Below are 23,856 nucleotides of genomic sequence, written 5' to 3'. Positions count from 1 at the left end.
AGCAAATGACTCAAATGAAAATGAAGTCTCCAGTTTTAAAATCAGGTGAAGCAAACAAAGGAAAGTAAGTTAAAAAAAAAAAAATCAAGCTGCTACAGGGAAGAGGTGACGAGGAGAAATCTGATCAAGATAGTAAATACAGGAAAACCCCACTGCAAGATACTAAGAGGACATGTGAATCAACAGAATTAAGGTTACAAAGGAAGCCTGCTTAAATAGATACAGTATTATCACACTGAAACATCTCTGAATCAAAAACCAAAAGGTCAAGGGCTTAGGGGGAAAAAAGTTCTCTAACGGATGTCCTTTCAACATGAAATGCACCAGCTGATCCCTAAGGACAGTGGTATCAGTATGTGCCATGCAATGTGCCTTGACCCTAAGAAATCCAGAAACAATGCTAAGTCACCCACATTGCACACCTACACAGACACCTACTCCTCTTCCAACTAGAAACCTTTCAGGCCCTTCCACAGACTGAGCCCTAGGGCCACTCGTTAGGGCCCTCTTGAGTCTGTCCCTCTCGGCCTTGGCTGTCTATGCCTCTATTTTTCCTTCCTGAACCAGAGTCAGAAGCCCTAAACACCACCCTACCTCTCTCTAGTATCTTTCTCCCTTAACCTCTCAAAATGAAAGTTAAATAGAACCACAGAAGAAGAATGAACCAGTCTCTTCTCTGACCCAAGCCTCCCTGTAGAGGGTGGAATGAGAAGAGAAGAACACTTAGGGTGTTCCTTTATGGTGGTCTCTTGCTTCCACAGCCAGCCACCCAAGATTCACTTCTCATCCATCACTCCACATCTGCAAGAAGAATGAGGCCAACCCCAATAATAGCCCCCCAGCATCCGAAATATCTAGCTTCTCTTTTCTTGACCTCCTCCTCAAAGACAGACACCAGGTATCACATGGACCCATGTGATACCTCCCAGAGAAGACTGTTGCCCACTGCTTTGTAAACTGCAAGGATGTGGGAGAGTAGGAATAATGGTGTTGATAAATAACTTTAAATAAACCCAGTTTTTGCTTCAGATTTACAGTTCAACATGTAACATCCAAGAAGCTTGAGACAAAACTGATATCTCATAGTGATCTATAATGAGAGGGGTAGTGATGAATGAACCCATGAAGGACGAGACAGTCTGCAGCCACCTGTACCACTATAATATACCAACAAACAGCTTGACAACATCACCTTCTATACCTACTCAAGGATAAACTACATCTTGATTCATGACAGCTAAAGTGGAGAAAAGTATGCATTAAGGGAAGGTGGTATCTAAGGAAGCAAAAGGCCACAAGAATAAAAGACCAGACACTATTAAGAAACTGACTCAAAGCAACTACATGATGTTTGGAGGATCTAATACCACTTGCAAGCTCTGGTATGAAGAAATACTAGCAACACATACGAGTTAAACACTGCTGCATTCAAGAAAACATGAAGATCCATGTCACAAATAAATCAAAGATCTCAAGTATCCATCTGAAGACCTCTCCCTTTTATCCAGATCTCACAACTCACGTGAGGTTTAGATACTGTGGGATCCTCTCACCCATGAAACCAAGGAAATCACTGAGGACTCTATGGCCAAGCAGCCGGAAAGCATTAAAGGAAATCCTTTCTATAATAGGGATTTCCTGGCCGTATCTGGTGAAGTGGTTTAAACTCTGGAACCTAACTGTCCTTTATAATAAATATGGTATTTAAAAACCTACGGTACTGCTTCTGGTTTCTAGGCACATAAGAAGCTAGAAGTTGCCACTCCACCCTAACAAGTAAAAAGCTGAACAAACTAAAAAGATCAGTAACTCTTCTTCGATTCGACAGAGAAGTGGGGTGACAGGGCAAACCACTGCCCCAAAATTGGAGAAATACAGAGAACTGCAACTTGCCAGAGCATAAACCCAGAAACACAAACCTCCAAAGGAACCAGTACCAAGGTAGGAAAACCTGAACTGTAACTGACCAACGGCTGGAGACAATTCTGAGCAAAGTCTGAGAGATAAAAACTTCTGGGGCCAGTCATCAGGGCCCCCACACATTTGTGAGTTTTACCTCCAGGAACTTGACCTGGTTCTCGTGGCGAAAATTGGAGAAAAATCCCCTAGTGCTTCTGGTAGGGGGAGGGTAAAAGGTAACATTTTGAAATACATCAGAGTATTCTGTTCTTAACAAGGGCTGCCCTAAGGAGAAACTATTTAACCAGAGACTGAACTGCTGGAGGAAGGGAAATAACCAATTCCAGCCCACTCTAGCCATCTATACCATTGAAAGGAGGTGGAAAAAAATGAGAAGATGTGTGAAGTTCACAGTACAGAGGTTCAGACTCATTAAAAGACCAAGACCTAGTTATAAGACTATAAAATGCTTCCCCTTCCTCCACATCTTACCACCACATTCTAAAGGCCTACAACAGTTCCTTTTATCCAGCACATCATGTCCGGCTATCAAGAAAAATTACAAGGGACTTCCCTGGTGGCACAGTGGTTAAGAATCTGCCTGCCAATGCAGGGGACATGGATTCAATCGCTGGTCTGGGAGGATGCCATATGTCACAGAGCAACTAAGCCTGTGTGCCACAATTACTGAGCCTGCACTCTAGAGCCCGCGAGCCACAACTACTAAAGCCCATGCACCTAGAGCCCGTGCTCCGCAACAAGAGAAGCTACCACAGTGAGAAGCCCACGCACTGCAATGAAGAGTAGCCCCCGCTCACCACAACTAGAGAAAGCCCATGCACAGCAACAAAGACCCAATGCAGCCAAAAAGAAAGGAAGGGAGGGGAGGGGAGGGGAGGAAAAATTACAAGACATACTAAAAGGAAAAGAAAAACACAGTTTGAAGAGACAATGTAAGCATCAGAACCAGACTCAGATATGGGAGGGATTAACAGACCAGGAATTTAAAACATCTATGATTAAGATGCTAAGGGCTCTCTAATGGATTAAGTAGATAGCATGCAAGAATAGATGGATAACAGAAGCAGAGAGATGGAAGTTCTAAGAAAGAACCAAAAAGAAATGCTGGCAATCAAAAATACTGTAACAGAAATGAAGAATGCTTTTGATGGGATTTTTTAGTGGATGGACACTGCTAAGGAAAGAATCTCTGAGCGTGAGGATGTCTCAATAGACACCACCAAAACTAAAAAGCAAAGAGAACAAAGACTGAAAGACACAGAACAGAATATCCAATAACAACTGTGGGATAACTACAAAAGGCATAACATACATGTAGTGGAAATTCTAGAAGCAGAAGAAAAAAAAGAACAGAAGAGATATTTGAAACAATAATGACTGAAAATGGGGCTTCCCTGGTGGCGCAGTGGTTGAGAATCTGCCTGCCAATGCAAGGGACACGGGTTCGAGCCCTGGTCTGGGAGGATCCCACGTACCGCGGAGCAGCTGGGCCCGTGAGCCACAATTACTGAGCCTGCGTGTCTGGAGCCTGTGCTCCGCAACAAGAGAGGCTGCGATAGTGAGAGGCCCATGCACCACAATGAAGAGTGGCCCCCGCTTGCCACAACTAGAGAAAGCCCTCGCACAGAAACAAAGACCCAACACAGCCATAAATAAATAAATAAAAACAAATACTTAAAAAAAAAAATGACTGAAAATGTCCCCCAAATTAATGTCAGATACCAAACCACAGATCCAGGAAACTCTGAGAAAACTGAGCAGGATAAATGCCCAAAAACCCCACACCTAGTGACATCATTTTTTAAACTACAGAAAATCAAAGATAAAGAATAAATCCTGAAAGAAACCAGAGGGGAAAAACACCTTACCTATAGAGGAACAAAGAAAAAAATTACACCCGATGTCTCCAAAACCATGAAAGCAAGAAGAAAGTGGAATGGAGTATTAAAAGTGTTGAGAGGGCTTCCCTGGTGGTGCAGTGGTTGAGAATCCGCCTGCTAACGCAGGGGACACGCGTTCGAGCCCTGGTCTGGGAAGATCCCACATGCCGCAGAGCAACTGGGCCCGTGAGCCACAACTACTGAGCCCGCGCATCTGGAGCCTGTGCTCTGCAACGAGAGGCCGTGATAGTGAGAGGCCCGTGCACCGCGATGGAGTGGCCCCCGCTCGCCTCAACTAGAGAGAGCCCTCGCACAGAAATGAAGACCCAACACAGCCAAAAATAAATAAATAAATTTATTAAAATAAAAAAAAAAATGTTGAGAGACCAAAACCACCAACCTATAATTCCGTACCGTGTGAAAGTATCCTTCAAAAGTGAAGGAGAGGGACTTCCCTGGTGGTCCAGTGGGTAAGACTCTGCACTCCCAATGTAGGGGGCCTGGGTCTGATCCCTGGTCGGGGAACTAGATGCCACATGTCGCAACTAAGAGTCTGCATGCCTCAACTAAGAAGTCTGCATGCCACAACTAAGAAGAAGTCCGCACGCCGCAGAGAAGATCCCACATGCCACAACTAAGACCCAGCACAGCCTAAATAAATTTTTAAAAAAAAAAGTGAAGGAAAAATACTTTTTCAGACAAACAAAAACTGAGAATTTGTTGCCAGTAAACCTGTTTTGCAAGAAATGTTAAAAGAGGGCTTCCCTGGTGGCGCAGTGGTTAAGAATCCACCTGCCAATGCAGGGGACACGGGTTCGAGCCCTGGTCCGGGAAGATCCCACATGCCACGGAGCAACTAAGCCCGTGCACCACAACTACTGAGCCTGTGTGCCACAACTACTGAAACCCGCGTGCCTAGAGCCCGTGCTCTGCAACAAGAGAAGCCACAACAATGAGAAGCCTGCGCACCACAATGAAGAGTAGCCCCCACTCGCCACAACTAGAGAAAGCCCGCATGCAGCAAAGAAGACCCAACACAGCCATAAATAAATAAATAAATAAATAAATAAGTAAATAAATAAAATGTTAAAAGAAATTCTTCAGAGAGAAGGAAAAAAGTTAGAAACTCTGGGGCTTCCCTGGTGGTGCAGTGGTTGAGAGTCTGCCTGCCAATGCAGGGGACACGGGTTCGAGCCCTGGTCTGGGAAGATCCCACATGCTACGGAGCAGCTGGGCCCGTGAGCCACAATTACTGAGCCTGCGGGTCTGGAGCTTGTGCTCCGCAACAAGAGAGGCCGCGACAGTGAGAGGCCCATGCACCACGATGAGGAGTGGCCCCCACTCGCCGCAACTAGAGAAAGCCCTCGCACAGAAACGAAGACCCAACACAGCCCAAAAAAAATTAATTGATTAATTAATTAATAATTTAAAAAAAAGTTAGAAACTCTGAATATATTAAGGAAGATCACTGGAGAAGGAATAATTGAAGGTAGAATAAACATTTTATTTTTCTTATTCTTAACTGATTTTTGTTCAAAATAATAGTAGTTTGTTTAAAATAATAATACCAACAATGTATTCAATTATGTATGCTTTTATATAAGTAAAATGAATGACAGCAATGAAACAAGGGATAGGAGGAAAGAATTAGGACTACAGATTTTGTTATCATAAGTTACTTGCACTATTCATGAAGACATACAGTGCTATTTGAAAGTGGACTTGGATTACTTGTAAAAGTACACTGCAACCTCTAGGGTAACCACTAAAGAAAGTTAAAAAAAAATGTATAACTAATATGCTAATAAAGAAGAGAGGGGAATCCTATAAAATACTCAATTAAAACCACAAAAAGGAATTCCCTGGCGGTCCAGTGGTTAGGACTCTGCGCTTTCAGTGCCCTGGGCCAGGGTTCAATCCCCGGTTGGGGAACTAAGATCCCACGAGCTGCACAGCGTGGCCAAACAAAAAAACAAAAAAAACACAAAAAGCAGAAGAAGAATGGAAGACAAAAACAGGAGCAAAGAACAAACAGAAAAAGTAACAAATATGGTAGATGTTAATCCTACTATATCAATAATTACTTTGAATGTCAATGTTCCAAATGCATCAATTAAAAGAGAGACATAATCAGAGTGGATCAATAAATAAGACTCAACTACATGTTGTCTATAAGAAACCCACTTTAAATATAGACACATATAGATTAAAACTAAATGGCCATGGGACTTCCCTGGCAGTCCAGTGGTTAAGACTTAACGTTCCAATGTAGGGTGTGCGGGTTCGATCCCTGGTCAGGATGCTAAAATCCCACATGCCTCGCAGCCAAAAAACCAAAACATAAAACAGAAGTGATATTCTAACAAATTCAATACAGACTTTAAAAATGGTCCACGTCAAAAAAAAAAATCTTAAAAAAAAAAAACTACAAGGACAGAGAACTCTATACCATGCTAACATGAATCAAAAGAAAGCCAGGGTAGGGAATTTCCTAGTAGTCCAGTAGTTAGGACTTGGCAGTTTCACTGCTGAGGCCCTGGGTTCGATCCCTGGTTGGGGAACTAAGATCCCACAAGGCATGTGGTGCCACCAAAAAACAAAAAGAGAGAAAGAGAAAGAGAGAAAGAAAGAAAGCCAGGGTAGCTATATTAATTTCAGACAAAGAACCTCACACCAAGGAAAGTTACTAGAGATAAAGAAAGGCATTAGGGCTTCCCTGGTGGCGCAGTGGTTAAGAATCCACCTGCCAATGCAGGGGACACGGGTTTGAGCCCTGGTCCAGGAAGATCCCACATGCTGCGGAGCAACTAAGCCCATGCGCCACAACTACTGAGCCTGCGCTCTAGAGCCCGTGAGCCACACCTACTGAGCCCACGTGCCACAACTACTGAAGCCCTCACGCCTAGAACCCATGCTCCACAAGAGAAGCCACTGCAGTGAGAAGCCTGCGCACCACAACGAAGAGTAGTCCCCACTCGCCGCAACTAGAGAAAGCCTGCGCACAGCAATGAAGACCCAACGCACCCAAAAAATAATAAATAAATAAATAAACACTAAATGTTAGTTCTTTAAAAAAAAAGAAAAGAAAAAAAGAAGGCATTATATGGGAAACAAAATGAAAAGACAACCTACAGACTAGGAGAAAATATTTGCAAATGATGTGACAAACAAGGGCTTCATTTCCAAAATATACAAACAGCTCATACAGCTCAGTATCAAAAAAACAAACAACCCAATCAAAAAATGTGCAGAAGACCTAAACAGACATTTCTGCAAAGACATACAGATGGCCAACAGGCACATGAAACGATGCTCAACATCACTAATTATTAGAGAAATGAAAATCAAAACTACAATGAGGTATCACCTCACACCGGTCAGAATGGCCATCATCAAAAAGTCTACAAAGAATAAATGCTGGCGAGGATGTGGAGAAAAAGGAACTCTCCTACACTGTTGGTGCAGCCACTATGGAGAACAGTATGAAGGTTCCTTAAAAAACTAAAAATAGGGACTTCCCTGGTGGTCCAGTGGTAAAGAATCCGCCTTACAATGCAGGGGACGCAGGTTTGATCCCTAGTTAGAGAACTAGGATCCCACATGCCGCGAGGCAACTAAGCCTGCACACCACAAATACTGAGCTCATGCACCTCAACGAGAGAGCCCACATGCTGCAAACTACAGAGCCCACACGCTCTAGAGCCCGTGTGCCACAACTACAGAGCCCATGCGCCCTGGAGCCTGCACACCACAACTAGAGAAGAGAAAACCCACACGCCAACTAGAGAGAAGTCCGCGCACCACAACAAAAGATCCTGTATGCCTCAATGAAGATCCCGCATGCCGCAACAAAGACCCAATGCAGCCAAAAATAAATTAAATACATAAATAAAAAATAAATCTTAAAAAAAAAGAAAAAAAAACCTAAAAACAGAGTCACCGTGTGATCCAGCAATCCCACTCCTGGGCATATATCCAGAAAAGATGAAAATTCTAATTCAAAAAGATACATGTGCCCCGATATTCATTCATAGCAGCACTATTTACAACAGCCAAGACATGGAAGCAACCTAAGTACAGCCATCAAAAGATGAATGGATAAAGAAGATGTGGTACACATATACAATGGAATATTACTTAGCCATAAAAAAAGAACAAAATGCCATTTGCAGCAACATAGATGGACCTAGAGATTATCATAGTAAGTGAAGTAAGTCAGAAAAAGACAAATATCATATGACCTATCATATCACTTACATGTGGAATCTAAAAAAAAGATAAAAATGAACTATTTACAAAACAGAAACAGACTCACAGACATAGAAAACAAACTTACGGTTACCAAAGGGGAAAGGGTGAAGGATAAATTAGGAGTTCGGGATTAATAGATATACACTACTATATAGAAAACAGATAAACAATAAGGAACTACTGCATAAGCAAAGGGAATTATATTCAATATCTTGCAATAACCTATAATGGAAAAGAATCTGAAAAAGAATATATATATATAAAAAATATATATCACTAAATATCACTGAATCACTTTACTGTCCACCTGAAACTAACACATTTTAAATCAACTATACTTCAATAAAAAAAAAACCAAAACAAAACTGCAAGACCTAAATTCCTTTCCACTCAAAAAAATCTTAAACCACACATTTTGATTGTTCAACTAAAGGAATAAATGTCTATTAATTTTTTAATTAAATAGTGAGACCACTACATATCTATTAAAATGACCAAAATGCAAAACACTGACAGCACCTAATGCAGGTGAGTACATGGAGCAACAGGAACTTTCATTCATTGATGACAAATGCAAAATGGTACAGCCACTCTGGTAGATAGTTCGGCAGTTTCTTATAAAACTAAACATACTTTTACCATATGATCCAGCAATAACACTTCTTGGTATTTACACAAAGGAGCTGAAAACTGACGTCCACACAAAAACCTGCACACGGTACACAATATGTTGATTTTTTTTTTTTGAGGTATAGTTGATACAGGCGCTTTATTCTGAATTGCCAAAACTTTATTCAAATTACTCCAGAACATAATTGCCAAAACTATTCAACACTGCGATGAAGATGTCCTTCAGTAGGTAAATGAATAAATAAACTGTGGTACACCCAAACAATGGAATAGTATTCAGCATTAAAATGAAATGAGCTACCAAGTCATTAGAAGATATGGAACAAACTTAAATGCATATTACTCAATGAAAGAAGCCAATCGAAAAGGCTACATTCTGTATGATTCCAACTATATGACACTCTGGAAAAGGCAAAACTATAGAGACAGTAAAAAGATCAGTGGTTGTCAGGGCCTGAGGGGAGGGAGGAATAAATCGGTGGAGCACAGAGGATTTTTAGAGCAGTGAAACTACTATGTACAATACTACAATGGTGGATACACGTCATGTTTGTCCAAACCACAGAATGTGTAACACCAAGAATGAACCTTAATGTAAACTATGGACTCTTGAGCGATGATGATGTGTCAGTGTAGGTTCATCATTTGTAACAAATGTACCACTGTGCTGTGGGATGTTGATCATGGGGGAGGCTATGCATACAGGGACAGTGCATTTATGGGAAATCTCTGTACCTTCTGCTCAATTTTGCTGTGAACCTAAAGCTGCTCTAAAAAATAAAGTCTATCCAAGAAAAAACAAAAACTATTGTACTGAGGATGTCATTTTCAGTAAAGTGCTTTATAAAATAATATCCCCATGGTATCCAACAAGGATCATGACTATCTTATCTGTGTGTGAGGAGAGAGGGAAGATAGAGCTGGGAAACTGCCCCTCCCTAAGAGGGCATCCCACGAGGGAAGCACTGGCACAGGATGCCTCTGGGTCAAGAAGCAAGCCCTGCACAAGGCTCTGCTCTGATCCCACAGTGACCACTAACCCCAAATACATACAAGTCTCCTCTCCTCACTCTGCTCAGAAACCCATTTCTTGGGATTATGAATTATCTCTGAGCTCTAATAAAATGCATACTTAGCCAGTTAGAACATTCTACCAGAGACAGTGGCGATCAAGAGAGTATACACAGAGGACTGTAAGGTGAGTCTGTTTTAGCTTGTTGATTCCAGGTGACAGGGTTTACTCAAGGATTCAATTTAGAGGAGAAAGCAGAGGTTCATAACCTATAAAGCCCGATAGTGGAACACATACCTAAATCTCAAACTGGCACAACAAATCACCCTTGCTTAGTCAGTACTAAGTCCTGTCAGAAAAAAACATGAGTCACTGGCCCATAGTATTAGACTTGCACGAAAAAAAAACTTTTAGAATTACCACTTTCAAAAATTTTGCTCTTAAAAATTATTTTAAATCTTAAATACAAGCTGCTGGGGAAGAATGCTAACAGATATTCCATTAGCCCTAACCATTGAGCACGATTTACCAAAGAATAGGGGAGGGGTGAGGATGAGAGAGCAATGGCAGGGCAAAAAGAAGAAAGTGTGCTTCCTCTTGTCCTATGGTGGCCCCTGCCCTCACTCAGGGCACTTCTGTGCCCTTAAAGAGGATATAGAGCACCAAGACCAAGCAACACCATAGTGGAAGAAAAAACAGAAATGAATCCAAGATCTGGAAAAAAGATATTTTATCTGCTTTATTATCTACAACAAATATGTAAAAACCTAGTCGTTCATTTTCAACTTTATATTACTCAGCAATATACATTTCTCAGATTTGTCTGGAGAATCGGGCCAAGAGAGTATATCCTTAGAAAAAGAATGTGGTGTGAGCCTAGTAGACAGGAAAGATCTGCTGAAACTCAGAAGTTTAAGAAACTCTTCATAACTGACATCAACTGACACACCACACAGACAAGCACCTAGCATAACATGATCATAAATTAAAATCCCCTATAAAAAAGGAAAAGCTAAGATTCTGAGACATGATACCATCTACCCACATTTTATAAATGCTTAATTTCTCAAAAGCATCAATATCTTCTCTTTACCTGTAAGCTCCATTCTATACTCTGAAAATAGACTATGCCATAAAACTGAGAAAATGCAAACCAGAACTTTATAGAGGTTAAGCCATTTCTATGATCCAGCTCAGCAGAGTGACTTTTCGGTTTTGTATTGACATTGAGAAAATGGGGGCCTGCTTATCCTGAAGCCAGACAGGGCACTGGTTTTGAGGTTGAGTACAAGGAAATCTCTAAAACAAAATCAGAGATTGCTGACCTGCAAATTAATCTATAAATGGAACTCACAGGACTATCAGATACTCCTTAAAGTCTTGTAATAATAAAAATCTGCTTTCTTCTAATGAGTTTCAGTGATCAAGGACACATGACAGGCCTTCAGAATATGCTAACAGGTAGCAAACACCCCTATAGCAAAAATCTTAAAAAAAAAAAAAAAAGGAAAGAAAAGAAAAACCCTATAACTAAAAGCAGAAATGCATAATTTCTAATAAAGCATTATTCAGCAGAAAGAAATTTCAAAGACCACTAACCTGGTCCTCCTCTTCATCCTCATCCTCTGCCAGACGCTGCCTGCCTACTTCATACAGCCTGCACACCGTGTCCATGTTCAGAGACTCCATGCTGCCTTGGTTCTGAAATAGAACACCCAGTCCACAAGAAGTTAGTTTTTAGAAGGCCCATATCCGCACCTCAGCTATGACTGGCACTCACACACCTTGACCCTGTAACTATCAAAGCTTCCAATACCCAAAATTCTTGAACTGATTCTGAAAATGTTATGCCTAGGACACAGAGAGGGAAAGAAAAACAGGATGAGAAGGCCTGGACAGCAAGGGAGAGACCACCATCCCTGGGAACAACACTGTTCCAAGTACGTTCTAGAGAAAGATTGACTCCTCTAAGAAAGGGATGACAGTGTGAGTCCAGGATAATAGGAGATGGGACGCTCCACAATGCTCTATATCAGGATTTCCTTACTTCTCTTATACTGTGTATCTCCCCATCAGATGAGTAGATTATCATAATCTATCACCAGAAATGCATCATCTTTAGAACACATTAACAGACAAAAATGTCTGGAGTATAAGTTGAAAATGATCTTAAATATCAGAATAAAACAGTAGGATTTCTTCTAGCTCCCTTTACCTCGATGACAGCAAGATAGCAGTCTTTGGTGTCTGTACATAGGTCAAAAATGTTCCGTTTCACATCAATGGTCGCTGGAAAACAGAATGTGACAAGACTCAGGACTAGACTACTGCTGTGATCTTAAAACCAGCCTTTCTGTTAAAGGAATTCAAGGTGACTGTTCATAAATATTTCCCTAACTCCTCTGCTTTTCAAAAGCAGAAAAATTATAATTCTCTCAGAAAATGGAGGATCTTAAATAAGGAACACCAAAACAAGGCAAAATCATCAATACCTGACCTTCACACTTACCGATAGGTTTGTAATCAGTTGCATTAAATGTTCGGAAGGATGATCCGAAAGGGCTTTTCATCCTCTCTTCCATTAAGTCATCTTCATCATCTGCCTGCAACATAGCTAGTTGGGACGGAAAGGGGAAATGGGAAAGGGAAGCAAAATACTATTAGAATCGGAAACATCCCCTATTCACAACTGCAGAAAATATTAATGGACAATCAAGACTTCAGAGAGTTTCCCTGTAGTAAATTCCTCTCAAAGCATCCTCCTTGCATATCCAAACAATATCCTCAACCTCTCATCTAGCTTCCAACAACTGTTACAGCTGAAAGCGTACAAAAATCACAAGACAAAAAAGGTTTTTCTTTAAGTTCATCATGATACGCATGGTAAATTACTCATGAAATTTCTTTCTGTACAAGATTTACTTGTTATCTTCAAAGCCAGTGGCCCTCCACTCTAACATTATTCTCATCAACAAATTTTGTCACCATTTGTACTATTATTTTATCTTTTATGTTACAACTTTGAAATGTTTTTCAATTCACATTTGACAGATATTTCTAAATAGGAAGTATCAAATTAAATGAGTGGGGAGAGAAGGGAGAAAGAGAATAATGAAAAGTGAAAAGTTTATTACCTCCATACATCACTGTCCCCGTGTGGTTGAACACCACGCGACACTGATCTAGAGCAGGAACTGTGTGTAAAAGATGGAAAGTACGAAGGTCCCACTAGGAGGGGAAAGGTCAAGGAAAACTATTTTCCCCAAAACTTATTTAACCTCATGAGGGAAATTCTGAAATACCACTTTCTTTTCCCCTCCTTCTAGGTATTAATGCTTTAAAAGTCAACAAGATCAAGATAAAGCAAAAGCATGTAGAATGCATATTACTGAATAATGACCCTGAAAATCTCCTATGATATCCTCATATACATAAAAACTACATGAGCTCCCTCTCTCCCAATAGTAGCACTTCTTTTTACTCTTATGTGTGATTTCTATAGAGCAAAAGTAAAATCCTTCTGAAGACAGATAAAAGTCAATCTGACACCTGGGGAAGTGGGAGGGAGTAATCTGGTCACTTCCCAATACAAAGAAAACATGCTAGTAAAAGTCAACGATAATTACCAATATCAACAAGAATCCACTAGAGATTCAATAATACTTCAAACCAAAGGAAAAAAACCAGGTTATTTACCTGTGTGGATACTTTGACCAGGTATTGGTAGAAAGATAAATAATTTCTACATTACAAACTAGGTAACAAATGGCAATTAAGACATGGGCATAAAGGATACAATCTCAGTATTAATGATGACCTCCAGCCCATTCGGATGGAAAACGCCACTGATGTTCATGTTGAACTTGTCAAACTTGTGGATGGCCTGTGCAGAGCGGACATCCCAGAGGACGCCATCATTTAAGACAAGATCATCTGTAGGATTAAAGGTGGCACAGTTCCTCTTGTAGTTGTTGGCAAGATCTGGGTTAAACAGAGTCAACAGCTTGTTGCCAGTCTGAATATCATAAATCTTTAGAGAAGAAGGGGTGGGAAGAGAAAAATCAGACGAATCCATCCACTGACAAATTCAAACAGAAGCTGTGTAAAATATCTCTCACGCTTTCCAAAGCCCATCAAAATTATAAAAGGCCTAACACTGAAAATAACTGGAAAATAGGAAGACCACACCCATACAAGCAAAGTTTATGTACTTTGGTTCCCATTCAAGGTTTGAAAAGTCTCTTTGCCACAAGTTAGAAAATAAGAAGTGAGACTGCAATAGGGATAAGAAAACCCTCTTCTTCCCCATCCCACTTTCAAGAAACAGAAAATGTTTCTAAGACTGAAACTGAGAAACTCTCCATGTGGACTAACCAACATTACTCATAGAATACTCTTATAGGTTACTTTTTGGAGAAAGGCATCAACGAAATGCCCTTTTCTCCTTAAAATCTCTCAATATACTATCCAAAGTCTACAATGTGCAACCCATGCAGAGACCAGATCTTTCCCATCAGCTTACAGACATGCTGTAATATAGCCAATCTTTTTTAAAAATCCTCCTTTAATAGAGGAACAAATAGGGAGACACCACAAGGAAACAAACAAATCCAGATCGTGGGACAAGACAACTAGCCTGGTCTCTTCAAAAGTCAATGTCATGAAAACTGGAGAAATGGTTCTTGGCTTTAAAACATTAGTGAGACATAACAACCAAATGCAATATATGAATCTTGGCTGGATCCTGGTTCAAAAAAAAAAAAAAAACATTTGAAACCAAACACATCAGGAACAATCGGGAAAACTGAGTATGGGATGGATATTAGATGATATTCGGGAATTACTATAAATTTTCTTATATTTGATAACAGAGTGATTATGTAATCAAATGTCATTATTGCTAGGATATACATGTTATAAGAGTTAGGGATAAAATGTCTGCAACTTACTTTCTATGATTCAGAAAAACACACATATTTACACAGAAAGAAACTATGGCAAAATACTAAACTGATGAATCTAGGTGGTAGTTACGTGTACTACTATTTCAACTCTTCTATATATTTTAACATTTTCAAATTAAGTTTGGGAGAAACCCTCCCTTCACCACTCCATATCCCCCACCTCAAGCTACTACCCCCTCTTCTCTTTATTTTTCAGCAAAATACTTCAAAAGACTTGTCTATACTCAGTGTCTCCACTTCTCTCCTGTTCTCTCGTGAACCCACTCTCATCAGATTTTTCATCCCAGTGCACAGAACTAGCTCCTGACATGGTTAACAATGACCTCCACATGGTTAGTCAAAGGTCACTTCTAATTCTCATTCTTTTTTTTTTTTTGGCCACGCCACACAGCTTGCAGAATCTTAGTTCCCCGACCAGTGATCGAACCCCAGCCCTCAGCAGTGAAAGCCCAGAGTCCTAACCAATGAACCGCCAGGGAATTCCCTCAATTCTCATCTTATGCAACCTATCAGCAGTTTCTGACCCAGGAGATCAATCCTTCCTCAAAAGAGTCTTCCCTTGCCTTTTAGAGCACATCTTTTTCCTGAGGTCTCCTGCTACCTAACTGGCCACACTCTTTGTTCTCCTTCCCAAGTTCCTTCTCACACGGGCAACTTCTAAATACGAGCACATGCCAGGACTCTGTCCTCACACTTCTCTTCTCTAGCCTCCTGAATGATCTCATCCAAGTTCACGGTTCATACTGTCGACAAGTGAACAACTCCCATATTTATATCTCCCACCCCAGACTTTTCTCCTGAACCCCCAATTTGTATATTCAACTGCCCATTCCCTATTTGAGTGTCTAAGAGAATCACAAACTCCATGTATCCAAAACCCCAGGGCCCAGCTGCATCACTCCTCATTGCCTCCACCACGCCCACCTAGGCACAGCCCCACTGCAGCTCTCACATATTAGCTGGCACAACACCCTCCTAACTGGAAAGCCTCCTCTTGCTTTCTCACAGAAACCAGACTCACACTTTAGGAACTTTACATCCAGTCATGTGCTTTCTTGCTCACCCTCCAGTGTCTGCATCTCACTCAGAGGAAAAGCCAAAGGTCTTAAACAACACATTGCAAGAGGCTACATGCTATGCCCCACCACTGACCTCAGCTCTTACCCCACCTTCTTCCTCCCACCTCCCAAGTAAGGGCTTTCCCCTTGCCATTCCCCATCTTAGATCACTTTTCCCCAGACATCTGCATGATGCCCACACTTCCTTCAAGACGCTGCTTAAACATTACCCAATCAGTGACACTGATTTCCTAGATAAAAAGGGAAGTCCCCCACACCACAACCAAGCATTTCCTACCTCTTACCCTGCTTTCTTTTCCTTGGCAGCACTTACCACCTGACATACTATATATTTGCTTCTTTATTCATTGTCTCCCCAGTGAGGCTCCATAAAGGCAGGGACTTTATTTCATCTAAAACTTAGTGTTTGAAAATATCTGCTCTGCTAATGAAATAGTTCTCAAATTGTCAGATTCAGTTCTTTTCACATTTTTCCCATATAGCTCAGAATTACTTCATTACACTTCCAGATTCTATCTGGAAAGAATATCACTGAGTAATTTCTCGTCACCCACAGGACTTGAAGTCCTCACACTCAGTCCAGAAAATTTCAGTATAAACAAATAGACAAATCACTTGAAAGAAGTGGATTCTCAAGTACTTACATGGGCAATGTCTCCTTTTGTGCCTATGACCCGATCCTGAGAGTGCTTACTGAACTCAACATAGTGATCTTCTGTGAAGGAATGCCTATGAACAAACAACAGAAGTACTGATGTAACTGACCTTTGGGACATAATTATTCAACTGACTGAAAATAACGTGATCCTCAGCCTCTTGCCTGACTATACTCACCTAAGATTCTCAGCTCCCAAAGAGGAAAAAATTGTACACATAAGATTAAAACAAAAATCCCCTCCACCAGTTTGTCCTAGCAGATCCAAAACAATTAATGGAAACTACCTGGTTAAAGAAATGGCTAACAGGGTACATGTGCCTTTGAAATATGCTCCAGCAAAGACAGCAATGTACACATGTGAACGTGAGAAAATACGCAGATGTGCCATTCTGGATTAGTGAAGGGTCTGCTGTGTGATGGGAATGTATATACCTGGTAAGAAAACCCAGGAATTAAGAAAAATAAAATCTTATTAAACATGTACCACAGATGAGGAAGAGAGAGTTCAGCAATATAACTTATAGCATTCCTCTTCTTCCCAAAAGCCTTTAAATCAAAGAATCAGATGAAGGGGATAAATTGTAAAACAGAGAGACTAGGTGATAAAAGTAGATACATACTTCATATCAAATACTGATTTCATTCCCCAAAGTGCAGACAGAGGCTGGCTCCAAGTAGCAGATGTCAGCAGCAAGGACCCGTCCTAAAAGAAGATGGGAGGCCCAAGGTGGGTAATCATGTGTTTATATAAATGCCATCTTCCATTAGCATTCTAAAATATAAAATATATTGTTGGATTATAAAGAAAACAAACTTTTAGGAACCAAGAAATGGTCAGAAGCTGCTAGGACTTAAGTAACATGTACCTCCTATGTCCTAAAAAATAACTGAATTTAAGAGACTATTAAATCCTCCTAAAATATAATAGTTCCAAGGCGGGGGGTGGGGGGATGCGACACTTGGAAAGATGTCAAAGATGGTTCCTCCTTTCTTAATATTTGGCCATATTTCTCCATCTCTCTCATCTGAAATATCAGTCAACTGGAAACAGCTGTTAGACTTCCTAGCTAAGGATTCTTAAAGGCTTTTCAAAGAGAAAGCCCAATAAAAGGTCAACCTCCTTTACTTTAAAATTAGGAAAATTATTCTTGTCATCTTAACAGTCTTGACTTTTAGAAACAGCAAAGGCATCAATTTCATCCATAGAATAGTGTTAATAAACTGTGAACTACCACTGGAATCATATGCTTGTTCTCCTAAAAATTCACAGTACTTTGAGATTTCCTTCCAACACAAAAAGAAAACTTTAGTGGTCATAGTTGATTATCTCTGTTTCCAAATGAAGCAAATTAAAAATCTATCTATGTTCAGGTCTTAGAACAAGGGTTGGCAAACACAGGGCCAGATAGTAAATACTTTAGGTTTATGCAGGCTATATGGTCTGTGTTGCATGCAACTACAGTACTCAACTCTGTCGTGGTAGCATAGAAGTAGCCATGACAATACATAAACGTACGAGCATAGCTGTGTTCCAATAAAACTTTATGCACAAATACAGGCAACCAGTCAGACCACAAGCCCACAGTTTACCAACCTATCCTAGAAGAATGACTGAGAATAACCTAGGAAGGGACCTTTACCCTGGAAGGTTCAAGGTGTGTGATAGCTGAGTTGTGACAGTTATAGCTGGCCTCCTCCTGTCCACTAAACACATTATAGAGCTTCAATTGCCCAGTGCAGGTGCCAAGCATCAAGAACCGCTCTCGTGCTGAGAATGCACAACAGGTGAAGCCACTCTCATCCTCATTGGCTTCCCGGAACACTGAAATAGGACGGAACCTAAGCAAACAAAAGAGAATCAGAGACAAAGAACAGGCAAGGACTCAGAAAAAGAAAACTCTTGTTAGAAGGACAGAAGGAAAAACAAAGCATTTATGTTTCAAATGGGTTCTTCCAAAATATCAGTGACCTTCAGTGGTTCATCTTCATTTTAAAAGAGAGAAAATGACCTTCACTTAAAAATTTTAGCAATAACAAAAATTCCCATGTGTAAAACCTGGGATACCATGACCTTCACTTAAGATTTTTAAGGAATGAGAAGAGGAGACAACTTGGACCAGCACAAAAACAAACTTGAGAGCCTAGTTAGGGACAGATTGTTGCACGGGTTCTAGAAAACATACTAGTTATAGTAAGAACACAGTATCTTAACAATATATTGCCAATAATCACACGAGGAACCCATGGTTGACTAAAGGGGGTATAGTCACATTGCTCATGTATTCACACAGTGATAATTCCTGGTATTTCAGGCCAACAGATGGTTTTCTGGACTAATTACTTTATGCTGATATTGCCCACATACTTTGACTTAAATAGAAAAATCATTCCAATTCCCAGGAAGTGAGGTAACCTCTCCTTACCTGCTAAAGATAAGGTGCCTATCAAAGCATCCGCCATCCACCCCTCCATACTTTGGAAATGATGCCCTGCGGTTTAGCCTTGAGGTAAAGTTTATTGGCGCTTGCCGCCTCTGTTTTGGCTCAGGACATTGGTGAGGAGTAAAGAGAGAGAAAGGTGGGCAGGTGGCAACTGGGTTCTTGCAGCGAGCATGTTGCTCTCTAAGATATTCTGTGATGATACTGTCCAGCGTAGGTGGGGAAGGAAGATGTCTGTCCAACTGCTTCTTTATGGCTGGGCTTTGGCTGTAGGCGCCATGGTCCGACTTCTGCCGCAACACTCTGATTTTCCTGCCATTGCAGGGTGATGGCCTCTCTCTGATAAAACTGATCCTACCAATCAAAGGGGAGTTGCCTGCATAAGACGGGCCAGGCAGAGCTAGTGAACCCTGGGAGGCCCGTGGCTGAGGATGAGCAGTGGGGGCAGAAGGGGCAGAGGCACCCACAGCAGCATGGCTGCCCAGTCGAGTTGCAATGCCATTGGCGATGCGAGGGGTACGGGGAAGAGAAACAGGAGAAGCAGCAGCAGTGACTGGGGTGAAGGCAGAAGAATGGGAGGCAGCAGTCATGGGCAGGTCAGCCTCTTTAGTCAGCACAGTTGCTGTCTCCCCAAGCCCTTTAGAAATGAGATGGTTTCGTATCAGCAGAAGCAGCTCTTTCTCAGGAAAGGAGATCCTTGACTGGGCAACAACATCTGCTTTCTGCAGTCGTGCCAGGGACACATCAGTGCCAATGAGAAGTGGCTTTCCTGACACCCGTTCAATGAGCTCAGCAGCGTACTTGCAGAACTTGACATGGTCACTGCGCTTGTCCTGCAGCACAGGCTCTTTCATCAGTTGCTGGATTTGACAGCTACTGAAAAGGGGCAGTTTGCTGATGATCTGCCGGACAGTGCTACTGCGAGACAGGCCCACCAGGGCCTTGCAGGCCAGGGCCCGGATCTGGTCTGCATCTGTGATGGGCATCTTGATGGAAAGTAAGGACAGAAGCACCTTGATGCCATTGTTGGACTGGACCACATTCCACATCTTGGCCAGAGTGTGCTCACTGCTTTTGGGAGTCTGAGGCAGCTTTCTCCGAGGAGTTCCAGAGATAAATTTGCCAATACTAGAAATTCTGTTATCCGGGCCACACACACAATTGATGATAATCTGAAGTGCTGACTTCTGAATTTCAGCATCATGAATAAAGAACTCACCCTCAGCCACTCCCAAAATAATGCTGATACCTATTGGGGAAAAAATAAACATTTTATATTATTCCTCATAAAACTAATGGCCAACTTCAACGGTTATTCCAGAGTCAGAATTTAGAGTTCTATTCATTTTGTTCCACTTTAAAGAAAACTACACTTTTTTTAAAAAAAGTATAAGCAATAGTTTGTATAAAATGCAATCAGTTCTACTACAATGCATCTTTATGACATAATACCTTGTATGCAGTTGTTAAATAGGGGAATGACGTCAGTATTATGTGGACGTCACCCAGGGTCATGTACAAACTTTCCTGGGTAAGTAGAGCAAAAATAGTGGGAATAAATAAAAACCTTCAGCAGGAAAGGAAAAAGCCCTCAGCCTGGCTGCTATAGTGGCAGCAAGTTAAAAACAAGTGGCTATGCCTTGGGCTTTCTCCCCAGAGTGGTACACCCCAGGGCCCACAGCCAGTCACACAACTTGCCATGCTCACCTTAGCAGCAGCCCTCATCAGCCCTGCTCTTAATAAAGGGTATTTTCAAACAAAGTGTATTTTCCTTTTGTTTTTGTGTATAATAGCTTCTATCCATTCTGCACTGCTTGCCAATTACTAATTTTGTTAGGGCTCAGATTACAAAGTTGCTTAAGTTTTTTACTGTCTGCCCCAATCTATTTTTCTCATAAATTCTATTTTTAGCACAACACTCTGCAGAGTACAAGGTTTTCAGGAATGCACATGTACAATTATAGAGGAAATGCCTATACCATCCAGAAAACCTGAATTCACTACCATGACTCCCTTATATGAAACTAAAGGCATGACTTATAAGACTTACAAGGTACCCTCCTCTACTACCTTCTGTTCTAATACTGTAAAATTAGGTCAGGTAAGTAACAACCAGAATGGCAAAGGAAAACAAAGACCACGTAATAACAAAAATGGCAAGCTACAACCTACCTACAGTGGAGACGGTGGAGCCAGCCTCATCCAGCACATCCACTGATTCTGCCAACTGGAGCTGAATTTTTGGCACAACAGTGAGAATAGCCAAGACATCCAAAGCAAAGCGCACGGTGTCATTCCTGGACAGGAAGAAGAATTAGTCAAAGGGAAACTAGGATACAGCCACAAGAAACAACAACAGCTAAAAGAGAGAGACAATGGATCAGAACTACTACTGATGTAGTAGGGACTATGGCTCTGTCCCTAGCCATGGCATCAGGAGAGGGCCTGTAAGTCACCACAACTTTAATTTCAAAAAACACGGGGATGGAATTTTCACCTATCAGACTGCTAAGATTAAAAACAAGGGATAATCCCCAATGCTGATGAAGATGTACAGAGACAAATGCTCTCAAACTTTTGGTGGGAGTAGAAATAAGGATGCTCTTTTCAGAAAATAATTTGGAAATATGAAACAAAGTTCTTAAAACGTTCATAACCTTTGGCCCAGGAATTTCACCTCTAGGAATCTGTCCTAAGGAAATAATCAGAAGTATTCAAAACAAACAAGTATTTATGTATTAAGATCTCCATTAACACATCATGGACAGCAAAAGAATTAAGAAAACTTACACAGACAAAAGGAATATATGTGTTAAATTATGGTACTCTCATATGATGAACTACTTTGCAGCTACTGACAATTATTTTCAAAGAACTCTAAAGGACAAATGAAAAGGCTCAAAATACAACATTAATGAAATAGAAAACTAAGATATAAAATTTTAAATCTGACAATACCAAGTATTGGCAAGAAGGTATAAAAATGAAAACTCCCATAGACTGCTGTGGGAGAAGAAAATAGTATGAGCATTTTCCAAGCAACTTGGCAACATCCACTACAGATGAAATGAAGACACACTAGAACCCAGGTTATACACATCATATCCTCAAGAGAGACTCCAAAAAGAGGTTTGTGGTACCATTCATTTACCAGGAAAAAAAGAAACAAAAGACACTAAATGTTCATCAATAGGAGAATAAACTACAGTACAGAAATACAAGAGTTCAAATAAATATCAACACATAAATCTCAAACACGTAAGGGTGGCTGTATACCTGAAGCTTATATTTAAAAAGTAAATAAATAAAAATAAGGGTGAAAAAAGCAAGCTGCAAAAGACATATATAGGATAATACTTTATATAACTTTAAAACATACAAAAGTAATATATTATTGTTTACACACCCACACATATGTATAGCATAAAAAAATGAATGGAGAGAATGCACACCAAGTTCAGAAGACTGGTCACTCTCAGGAGGCAGAAAATGGAAAGGAACTGAAAAAGAAGCAAATACAGCAAATGCCAACCCTGGTTATGGAGTAGTTGTTATATTATTCTCTGTATCTTTATGTATTTTGAGATATTTCATTTAAAAGATGAGTTTGATTAAATACTATAATCTCAATTATGTACATTTACATACATTATGGAAAAAAGACTAAAGAAATTAACAGTGGCTAAGAATAATTTTCATTTCTAAGGTTTTATATATTCTAAGCAAAAACAAGTATTTAATTTTATTTTTAAAGTTAAGCTTTTAAAGGACATATTTATATTTTCTTATGTAATCAAACATGAATTTACCACTCAAAAAATGTATTTATAACCTTCCTCATTATCTTCTGAGTTTCCATCATCTTTAAAGCAATGTTCTCCAAGTAAATATAATAACCTACTTTAAAACAGTGGTTCTTGAAGTGTGGTTAGGGGACCCTAGGAGCCTCTGAGACTCTTTCAAAAGGTGCTGAGATATAAAAACTATTTTTATAATAACACTAAGATGTTATTTTCCTTCCTCACTCTCATTCTTTCAAGAGTGTATAGTAGAGCTTTCCAGAGGCTTGTCATGTGTGATGTCACAAAAGATTGAATATAGAAGCAGATATGAGATATTAAACCAGACATTTTAAAAACTTGCTGAAATCACCTGGTTTTATTTTGGAAACTTTTCATAAAAAATGCTAAAAAAGCAATGGGTTCAGATTATTTTTAAATAAATAAATATTTTTATATTTTCTCAGTTTTAATTTCCAATATGTTAAATATCAATAGATGTAAAAACAAAAGCTTTTTGGGGTTCTAATAATTTTTAATACAGTAAAGGGATCTTGAGACCAAAAAGTTTGAAAATGGCCACTCCAAAAGTATTCCTCTAGATTTAATTATCCTGGGATTTAGCAAACAAGCTATATGCACCCTAAATAAGCACCTCTTGTCTTTATGGCAGTGGGTGGATAGGGAAAGGAGGTCAAGAACCACTGTTTATAAATTTTGTTACTATCTTCCCTTCAGACTCCACCTTTTCCAAAATATAGTTTTAATTCTTTTTACATCATCCTCAAGTAGAACCTACCCAACCTCCTGATTCCATTACCTGTTTTTCCCTGAGCCTTGTCCCACTTTGCTCTGTTTTCAACTGAATGGTGAAAATCATAACAAGAGCAAAAAATACAGTTTTATGTGAAGGTAAGATAAATATTATATATGGTTGTCAAGCAATAGAGAGAGATTTAAAGTCTAAGTACCAAAGAATACTGGACTCCAGTGTCCAGACAGGACTTCAACCCCACCTCTGCAGCTGTAGCCATGTAGATTATGTAACTTCTGTAAGAGTACAGATAATGATCCTTGCCTATTTTGCAGTATTTATAATCACCATGACCAAGCACTCTATAAATTTAAAATGATATTATCATGCTTAATTATCATGCTTAATCTAGTTTCTCAGATTCAAGTCCAAAATTTCAATTCAACTCAACAAATGTTTGTTAAGCATACACTATGTGAAAACCAACATTA

General features: G+C 40.1%; 1 protein-coding gene across 3 annotated transcripts in view; it reads right to left on the bottom strand.

Moving 5' to 3' along the window:
• The window catches only part of DCAF1 (DDB1 and CUL4 associated factor 1), an 80,345-nt gene that overhangs the window by 11,943 nt on the left and 44,546 nt on the right, over positions 1-23,856 (bottom strand). For all 3 annotated transcript variants that reach the window (XR_011075766.1, XM_068559108.1, XM_068559109.1), the window contains 10 exons: positions 21,005-21,129; positions 18,818-20,081; positions 18,035-18,233; positions 17,015-17,097; positions 16,381-16,465; positions 13,490-13,723; positions 12,828-12,921; positions 12,203-12,307; positions 11,909-11,982; positions 11,293-11,394 (listed from right to left, as the gene is read on the bottom strand). Coding sequence is in view for 2 of the 3 variants with exons in the window: in XM_068559108.1 (XP_068415209.1) it covers positions 11,293-11,394; positions 11,909-11,982; positions 12,203-12,307; positions 12,828-12,921; positions 13,490-13,723; positions 16,381-16,465; positions 17,015-17,097; positions 18,035-18,233; positions 18,818-20,081; positions 21,005-21,129 (2,365 nt within the window). In the remaining variant the exon portion in view is untranslated. The remainder of the gene's footprint in view (positions 1-11,292; positions 11,395-11,908; positions 11,983-12,202; positions 12,308-12,827; positions 12,922-13,489; positions 13,724-16,380; positions 16,466-17,014; positions 17,098-18,034; positions 18,234-18,817; positions 20,082-21,004; positions 21,130-23,856) is intronic.

Source organism: Eschrichtius robustus, chromosome 12 (genome assembly GCF_028021215.1).
Source record: "Eschrichtius robustus isolate mEscRob2 chromosome 12, mEscRob2.pri, whole genome shotgun sequence".
Classification (NCBI taxonomy): Eukaryota; Metazoa; Chordata; class Mammalia; order Artiodactyla; family Eschrichtiidae; genus Eschrichtius; species Eschrichtius robustus.
The sequence above is the reverse complement of the archived record's forward strand: the minus strand, read 5'-3'. Positions and strand labels throughout refer to the sequence as shown.